At 42.9% G+C, this 10289-nt stretch overlaps 1 protein-coding gene across 1 annotated transcript in view; it reads left to right on the plus strand.

The window, feature by feature from the left end:
- Positions 1-10289, plus strand: part of adam22 (ADAM metallopeptidase domain 22) — a gene marked incomplete at both ends in the record, with an annotated part of 172867 nt that overhangs the window by 84152 nt on the left and 78426 nt on the right. Inside the window, 1 exon segment of the mRNA XM_083761268.1 lies at positions 2630-2696. Coding sequence (XP_083617394.1) covers positions 2630-2696 — 67 coding nt within the window.

Consider the following 10289-nt stretch of genomic DNA (forward strand, 5'->3'; position numbering starts at 1 on the left):
GAGGTTTCCACTGGACACACACTGGTCTGATTATTAACCCATTCTGACCTGAGATCAGATTCTAAAAATGTCATTCGTTCTGCTATTTTTGAAAAAATCAATAGCTAAAGCATAACATGATGCTAACACCAAAATGGGTTCCCGTTCAGAATGGGTTAATGTGTGATCGATTTGATTGATTGAAATATGTATTAACAGTTTGCAGAATTACAGTACATTTCAAGCACAAACTCAATACAAAGACTGTTAACTGTGAGTGAACGACACCATAAAGCATTACACTTGTTTACAACAGGGTCCACCTTGTTCAATTCATCAAAACATTTAGAGACATACAAATAGACACTTCTCTATAGCCAAAGAACAGAACAGGAATTCATCGTAAAGGAGGTAAAAAGGGAAAAGAAACGTATACAGTTTTATTAAACATTTATTCCATGTAGCCCATGTTTTGTAATGGCATCATCATGCTATTATGCCCGTGGATATACATGTGCACTTATAGCAAGGATAAATTAATATGATAATACCTTTTGTATAACATATAACATGAATGATGTTTGTTATTTACAGCTAGGTAGAGTAGTGGGGCGAGGTGGAAAAGGCGCGACCGTACCTGTTATTTACAGCTAGGTAGATTGTTTATTGTTTATTGTTTATAAGGATCCCCATTAACTTTTGCCTTTTGCCTTGACTAAAGCTAGTCTTCCTGGGGTCCGACACAGACAAACATTTAACATTTAACAAAGGCAATACTTACAATTGTTTACAAACACTAACTCAAAATGAAACATAGTAAAATAAAATATAAAATAAGAAATAAATATAGGAGAAATAAAAAACAAAGAAAAACATAGCAAAAAATCACTTTCAACACATTATACCATTTGAATTATTATTTTCCCAGGGTTACTGCAGTATGGTTTACATAAGGTGTTCTTTTAACTTGATTTTAAAGATGAATTTTGTATTTGTATTGGTTATACACGTTGGTAGTGCATTCCAACCTATTACTGCTCTATAGATAATAGAAGATTTAAGAATATTTGTTCTTGGTTTAGGTGCCACCAAAACACCCGAACTGGCTTGTCTAGTCATATGGTTATGTTCGTCTCTTACATGTGCTACCTGTTCAAGAAATACTGTGGTTTTTTTGTCCATTAATACATTTCTGAAAAACGTAAGAATACGTGAACGTAATCTATTCTCAACAGTAAGCCACGATAGATTTCTGTGCATTTCTGCAATGTGTGTCCTGTTGGAACACTGGAGAGCTAATCTGGCAGCTTTGTTTTGAGCTATTTGTAATTTATGTATGTCTGTTTTTGTAGCCGATGACCAGATGACTGGGCAATACTCAAGATGAGATAACACTAGAGCTTGAGTTACTGCTTTCCTAGTGTTTAGTGTTCTGTAGCTAGAACATTTCCTGGTTAGGGCAATAGTAGAGTAGTGGGGTGAGGTGGAAAAGCTGTTACCAAAAGGAGCACGGCCTGTCATTTACAATGCAAGGCAAACATATTCCCTGTGCACTTTTACAGTAGTAAAGGTGCCTTTCCATTCATTGTACGGTACACAGAATACCAAACGACTCGCCCCCCTGTAGTAAAGGTGCCTTTCCATTCATTGTACGGTACACAGAATACCAAACGACTCGCCCCCCTGTACGGTACACAGAATACCAAACGACTCGCCCCCCTGCGAAAAGTGTTAATTTAGTTAGTTAACAGTTAATGTAGTATCTCCCTCTGTCTCCCTGATGACATCTGAAATGATCCTTTTGTAAACAGATGTATTTCATTGTCGATCTCTGGCTTCTCTCCGGCCTGTTCCATGTGATCTATAACTCTGTTCTCTCCTGTTCCATGTGATCTATAACTCTGTTCTCCTGTGTGTTTCAGCAGGACGTGTCCATCCATATGATCTATAACTCTGTTCTCCTGTGTGTTTCAGCAGGACGTGCCCATCCATATGATCTATAAATCTGTTCTCCTGTGTGTTTCAGCAGGACGTGCCCATCCATATGATCTATAACTCTGTTCTCCTGTGTGTTTCAGCAGGACGTGCCCATCCATATGATCTATAAATCTGTTCTCCTGTGTGTTTCAGCAGGACGTGCCCATCCATATGATCTATAAATCTGTTCTCCTGTGTGTTTCAGCAGGACGTGTCCATCCATATGATCTATAACTCTGTTCTCCTGTGTGTTTCAGCAGGACGTGTCCATCCATATGATCTATAACTCTGTTCTCCTGTGTGTTTCAGCAGGACGTGTCCATCCATATGATCTATAAATCTGTTCTCCTGTGTGTTTCAGCAGGACGTGTCCATCCATATGATCTATAACTCTGTTCTCCTGTGTGTTTCAGCAGGACGTGCCCATCCATATGATCTATAAATCTGTTCTCCTGTGTGTTTCAGCAGGACGTGTCCATCCATATGATCTATAACTCTGTTCTCCTGTGTGTTTCAGCAGGACGTGTCCATCCATATGATCTATAAATCTGTTCTCCTGTGTGTTTCAGCAGGACGTGTCCATCCATATGATCTATAAATCTGTTCTCCTGTGTGTTTCAGCAGGACGTGTCCATCCATATGATCTATAACTCTGTTCTCCTGTGTGTTTCAGCAGGACGTGTCCATCCATATGATCTATAAGTCTGCAGGGAAGGCGGGACTGGACAACATCCTCAGCGGTAAGATAAGACAGACAGACAGACAGACAGACAGACAGACAGACAGACAGACAGACAGACAGACAGACAGACAGACAGTCACCCATGCAGTGCTTCACAATGTGTGCTCTGGGGACACCTAGGGGCACTCCAGGGCGTTGCAGGTACATTTCACATGAAGGCACAACTCAATACAGAGACGGAGTTATTTGACCCGTTTAAACCTGAGGACTGATTCTACAAATGTCTTCTAAATCATGACAGTTCGGGGCACGGTGGCACAGTTGGTAGTGCTGTCGCCTCACAGCTAGAAGGTCCTGGGTTTGATTCCCGCTCGGGGCGCTGTGGGTGCTGGCGGCGTGTTTCCTCCTCCATCAGTGCCCATACCCGAAGGCGGGGTTGGCGAAAGGGCCTTTCTGTGTGGAGTTTGCATGTTCTCCCCGTGTCCCCTAGGGTAGATACCCTCACATGTTCTCCCCGTGTCCCCTAGGGTAGGTACCCTCACATGTTCTCCCCGTGTCCCCTAGGTCAGGTACCCTCACATGTTCTCCCCGTGTCCCCTAGGGTAGGTACCCTCACATGTTCTCCCCGTGTCCCCTAGGGTAGGTACCCTCACATGTTCTCCCCGTGTCCCCTAGGGTAGGTACCCTCACATGTTCTCCCCATGTCCCCTAGGGTAGGTACCCTCACATGTTCTCCCCGTGTCCCCTAGGGTAGGTACCCTCACAAAAACATGCAGTAATCCTGGTCTCTATACTGCCTCCCCCTGGCCAGCCGGGGCGCCTGATGGAGGGGAAAGGAACTGGTTGGAATAACGTGTTCCTTCCACACGCTACGTCCAACCAGGGAAACTCCCCCCTGTCAGGTGTAAAGGAGCAACTTGGACACTCAAGCATGAAGGAATGATATGATATGATATGATATAGTACTTTATTGTCAGTTCACACTGAAATGTGTCTTGCGACACAGCAGCCAAGTATGCAGAAACACATAACAAAAAACAAAACACAAACAGGACAATTTACATTCATAAAGACATGAGCAATATCCACCGCTTAGATTATCCTGTGGCTACTACATCTCCTGATTAAGCCTCAAGGTCGATTGGTAGACAAAGGACCTCTTTAGTCTGACCTTATTGTATGCTGGTACACCATATCTCCTTCCTGAAGGTAGCAACCTATATTCTCCATACAACACATGCTTAGTATTAGAGGTGATATTCCTTGCTAACCTTAGGATGCTGTTATCATATGTGGATGTATAAAGTTTCTGAAGTTGTTGTCCAACAATCTTTGAACAAATGTTCAGTTGTTGCAGCAGTTGTGACTTTAGGGCTGCAGACAAACATCCATACCAGGTGGTACTACAGTACTGAAGAACACTCATAATAACAGAAGTGAAAAACAAAAGAAGAATCCGTCTACTAGCACCGAAGGATCTTAGACGGCGAAGGAAGTAGATTCTTTGCTTTGTTTTCTTACACACTGAATCAATCTGATCTTTCCATGACAAAAGATGGTCTATTACTACTCCTAGGTATTTGTACGAACATACCTGGTTGATCGGTTCACCATGAATAGTAATGGGGGATCTGTGTATCTCTGGTGGTGTACCAAAAACAATCTCTTCTGTCTTTTTTGTGTTAATGATGAGAGCGTTGTTATCACTCCATTCAACCACCTTATTTACTCTGTGTTGGTGCAGTCCAGGATCACTGGAACTATCTAGGAGAGAAATCAAAACTGTATCATCTGAGTATTTTAGAATGTATTGGTCTGGTGTGTCAGTGCGACATTCAGACAGGCATTCCTCAATACGACAGCTGTCAGTATAAAGGGTGAAGAGTACAGCTGAGCTCACACAACCCTGGGGAGCACCAACATTAGTAGTTAATGCTGATGAGAGGGTTGTGTTCACTTTCACCCTCTGTACTCTGTTAGTAAGAAAAGAAGCATACCAGTGAATTAAGTATGGATTCAGTTCCAACTGTACCATTTTTGACACTAGTATATCCGACTGTATTGTGTTGAAAGCTGAAGAAAAGTCTAAGAATAGCACTCTCGCATGATTCTTATTTGACTTATCTAGGTGTTTTGTAATTAAGTGGACCAGTGTGACAACCGCATCCTCTGTACCGCAACCCTTTTTGTAGGCAAACTGACTAGGGTCGAATTTGTCTTTGGTTATACTGACAAGATGTTGTAACAGTATTCTTTCAAGTGATTTCATAATCACTGAAGTGAGAGCTATGGGTCTGTAATCCTTATGTTCTTTTGGACATTGGATTTTGGGTAGTGGTTTTATGTGTGAGGTTTTCAAGACAGGGGAATTGTGTGTGTGTCTACAGAGGTTTGGAATATTGGTTGCCACACTGGAGCCAGCTCAGATGCAAAGTGTTTGAGGAGAAAAGCACTGCATTCATCTGGCCCATTAGCTTTCCTTGTGTTAGTACACTGAAACACTTTCCTTACATCCTCTTCAGAGATGGTAATTCTGTCTGAGGGGGCAGGTGTTACAGCCTTCAGTATTTCAGTGCACTTTGAGGAATTGTCCAATGTTTCAAATCTGGCGAAAAAGGTGTTTAGGTCATTGGAAAAGACAAGTTCATTTTCGGTCACAATAGGTTTCGTTGGGGTTGACATTCCTGTCATAGATTTCATAGTATCCCATCCATGCCTTTTTGTGATCGTTGGCATTAAAAGCATCCTCCAGACGCTGTCTATGTGCCAATTTTGCCTGCCTCATTTTCGTTAACTTTTTATCTGCCAATTTAAGTGCACCAAAATCTTTGTTTATGAAAGCTGCTTTCCTTTCATTTATTACATTTTTTATATATTTTGTCACATATGATTTGTTGTTTGGATAGATTTTTATCTCCTTTGTGGGAACAACCAGCTGTACACAAAAATTAATATAATCGTTTGTAACTGTGGTGATTTCATCTAATGAACCATCTCTGAACGTGTCCCAATCAGTCCAGTCCAGGCATGCTGCAAGTTGTTCCTTGTTGTCATCTGTCCATGTCCTGACTACCTTCTTCTCTGGCTTCCCTCTTTTTAATTTGGACTTATAGACGGGGGTCATGCACACAACATTGTGATCAGAGGTCTCTATCGGTGGCCCAATCTTGGCTACATATGCATTTGGAATGTTCACACTTGTCCAAAATATTATTTTTCCTTGTCGCATCCTTGACGTATTGTTCAAATCCCGGCAGCACAGTGTCCAGATAACACTGGTTTAAGTCTCCAAGCACGACTGCTGGTGCGTCCGGGTACTGCAGTTGGAGCTCATGCACACAGTCAGCAATGGTCTTTGCTGCTTGTGCAGCTCTTCCTGGCCCTTTTGGGGGCACATAAACAACAAACAGCAGAACGCATCCAAATTCGCGGGGTAGGTAGAAAGGTCTTAACGTCATGCCCAGGATCTCTACATTGGGATCGTCGCATATCCTCACTTTTATTGAGTAGGATCGACACCAGAGATCATTAATGTACACGCATACACCGCCGTATCCGCCTCCTCCACCTCTGTCTAGGCGCACCAGAGTGAATCCGGGGACTTCATACAGTGAGTCTGGTTTGGATGGCTTTAACCAGCTTTCAGTGAAACAAAACAGTGATGCCTCACGAAAATCGTTACAGTACCTTGCATATGTCCGTATCGTGCCGATTTTGTGGTGTAAGGAACGCACGTTGGCCAGAACGATAGAGGGGAGCGGGGGGCGCTTGAATCTCCTCCGTAGTCGATTCCGTATACCGCCCTTTCTTCCTCGTTTCCTTTTCCTTCTGTGTCGGATCAACTCCTCGGGGATGTTGTTCAACACTGACAAACAGACGTGGTTGTTGTTGTTCGTTGTTGTGCGAGGCTCCGGCCGTAGTGACAGCAGCACATCTCGGCTGTACACACAGGCGAGTCTGGGCGCCGCCCCACGCCAGTTGTTTGTGTTGTCGAATTGTTGAGTCTGAAGTTCGACTGACAGGCATCTTCCACAGGAGTGTATAATCCACAGAATTAGCAGAGCGATTTCTAAGGCCCTTATCTTCCACATCCTTACACACATAACGACTGACATTACGTAGGCACACGGACAAACATTAAACATTAAGGCATACAAGGCACGCTGGGTCGCAGTGCAGCCGCTGAGCAGCGCACCGGAAGCGGATTATTGAATCCGGAAGCGGAGCATGAGTTAAGTCCGTTGCTCTCCCTAGGTTGGCGGAGGGTGTGTAGAGCCCAGGATCACATCACAGGATGATTGACACAGGGGTGAAAAATGGAGAGACAGCGAAATGCCTTCACGACCGACGACGTACGTCGCGACGTATATTTTTCCGTCGCAACGTATATTCGAGTACGTCCTGGCGTAAATATCAATTCGTCCCGGCAGAACGGACTCGTCGCGGCTATATCTACCCGTTTGCGACGTAATATGTTGGCTATTATTTTCCGTCGCGCCAGAACGGGACTCGTCGCAGCTATATCTACCCGTTGTGGCGTGAGCTGGACTCGTCTCGGCAGAACGTGACTCGTCGCGACTATATCTACCCGTTTGCGACGTGCGCCTCGCCGGTCCGGTCTCCAGGCGAGCCTGCGTCCTTCATATATTTTTTTTTCTGCTCTCGTTGGACTTAACTTTAAAAGTCCAATGGAACACCTCTTTGTAACGGGTCGCTGTAGTATAGTGGTCTAATTCCTCGCCTCTCTATTCTTTTTTGCTGAGGACGCTGGTTCAATTCCCGCTCGCGGCAAACCAAAATTATTATATTTTAGACAGACAGACAGACAGACAGACTGCCTGTCTGCCTGCCTAATGTATTGTAAATAATGTATTCATTCCATACGGCTATTTTTTTTTAATATAAAAACTTTTGTCTTTCGCGCGATTCGAACCAGCGTCGTCAGCACCAAAACATTGAGAGGCGAGTGATTAAACCGCTGGACTACAGCGGCCATACGTTACAAAGAAGTGTTTCATTGGACTTATAAAGACAATAGCACCCAGCTGCAGTCTCGCAAGGGGAGGGACCGGAAGTGCTTTTATTTCCGGCTTCCACGTGCACAAGCGCACATACACGCACGCGAAATATAATGCGCGTGCACGACACGCACTTGCTGGTGCGCGCTTAAATGCCGGGTGTATATAGTACCATCTGTGCTTAAACATAATTACGTGGTCGGTTTGGAAAAGTTTGAAGTAGTTTGTTGTAGGTAATATTTTAATTGAAAGCTTATTAGTTGGTGGTATAAGTGTGCATATTTGAAGAAATGCAAATCTAACAATAATAAAATGATATGCAATAATAGGCTAGGCCTATATGGTCGATTATAACATAATGATATCAAGGCATTTAAGTAATGTAATAAGTTGCTATAACCCCGTACCCCTGTCCCACACACACCATGTCCAGACCATAGATCACAGACACACGACCATATGCATTTAATTTACTATGAAAACCTGCATTTCCCGTCAGTCAGTCAGTAAGTGTGTCATGTCACGCCTCGTGTCATGCCTCCATATATGGTCACGCATCATGACACGTCACACCGCCATATATGGCCGTTTCCATATGATATAAGATCCCGACACTGACCTCATCAAACCCTGGATAGCCATACATTGAAAAGACTGGATCATCACCTAGATCTCCATATATGGAGCTGAGGCGGCCAGCAACTCTACATCTGACCTCATAATGTAATAATCAGCTCATAATGTAATTAAAAGACGAGCACATAACTTAATAGATTTTTCTATAATGTAATAATGTGTTACATTAAGAACCTCCACATAGGCGACTCATACTGTAATAAAACTTCATAATGCAATAATGTCTTTATAATGTATGAGCTGATTATTACATATTGCATTATATTTCGCGTGCGTGTATGTGCGCTTGTGCACGTGGAAGCCGGAAATAAAAGCACTTCCGGTCCCTCCCCTTGCGAGACTGCAGCTGGGTGCTATTGTCTTTATAAGTCCAATGAAACACTTCTTTGTAACGTATGGCCGCTGTAGTCCAGCGGTTTAATCACTCGCCTCTCAATGTTTTGGTGCTGACGACGCTGGTTCGAATCGCGCGAAAGACAAAAGTTTTTATATTAAAAAAAAATAGCCGTATGGAATGAATACATTATTTACAATACATTAGGCAGGCAGACAGGCAGTCTGTCTGTCTGTCTGTCTGTCTAAAATATAATAATTTTGGTTTGCCGCGAGCGGGAATTGAACCAGCGTCCTCAGCAAAAAAGAATAGAGAGGCGAGGAATTAGACCACTATACTACAGCGACCCGTTACAAAGAGGTGTTCCATTGGACTTTTAAAGTTAAGTCCAACGAGAGCAGAAAAAAAAATATATGAAGGACGCAGGCTCGCCTGGAGACCGGACCGGCGAGGCGCACGTCGCAAACGGGTAGATATAGTCGCGACGAGTCACGTTCTGCCGAGACGAGTCCAGCTCACGCCACAACGGGTAGATATAGCTGCGACGAGTCCCGTTCTGGCGCGACGGAAAATAATAGCCAACATATTACGTCGCAAACGGGTAGATATAGCCGCGACGAGTCCGTTCTGCCGGGACGAATTGATATTTACGCCAGGACGTACTCGAATATACGTTGCGACGGAAAAATATACGTCGCGACGTACGTCGTCGGTCGTGAAGGCATTTCGCTCCACCTGGAAAAATGGGTTACAAAATCGTGGGACAAAAAAATATATATATAAATTATTATGACAGTTTTCTGAAAAGCCTCTCATGTTTCTGTATCAGTCGTTCTCAAACATTTTCACGTCAAGGACCCCCAATAAATGTGTTAGTGTTAGTGTCAGTCTAGTTTTAGTCGACTAAGTGTCATGAGATTTTAGTCGACTAAATCTACAGTTGATTTAGTCGACTAAAATGTATTTTGGCGGGCATTGATGCCGTCGTAAGGGCTGTTTTTACACTTGTTGAAAATAGCCGATCTACAATCTCTACGAGCTTGTAGATCGGCTATTTTCAGCATGCAACCAAGTGTAAAATGACTTATACTGGATCTCTTGTCCACTAGTCCCTTCCTAACATTTTAGTCTAGTTTTTATTTGTCGACAAAATTGTCAGTATATTTAGTCTTAGTTTTAGTCATCGTAGCTTAGTTTTAATTTAGTTTCCATTTAGTTTTCTTCAGTTGAGAAAAGGTTGTCGACGAACATTTTCCGTCTTAGTTTTAGTCGACGAAAACAACACTGGAGTTAAGTTAAGTTAAGTTCGCTCTGAAATAATTTATAATCAAACATTTCAACATTTCGACTTTATTTACGGGGGGGGGGGGGCAGTTTTGAATTGCAGGTGCTCTTTGAGAGAGGTTTTGAAGGAGTCAAGGGATTCACATGGTTATAAATGTCACCACTCACTAGTGCTGCTAAATAAAATAATAAAAATATGATCACAATGTACTGTTCTATCAATGATTCAACGTCATGCTATAAATCTTTACACTGGTTTCTCATGTGAAACTATGACATTTTATACAGTTTAATATTGTCATGTCAGGCTATAGAACAATGAGTTGAGTCTACAATGGTTACAATACAGTTTCAATTACAATTTAGGCATTTATCAGAC

This window comes from Protomyctophum parallelum (assembly GCF_964188405.1).
Source record: "Protomyctophum parallelum genome assembly, chromosome: 3".
NCBI classification, from domain to species: Eukaryota; Metazoa; Chordata; class Actinopteri; order Myctophiformes; family Myctophidae; genus Protomyctophum; species Protomyctophum parallelum.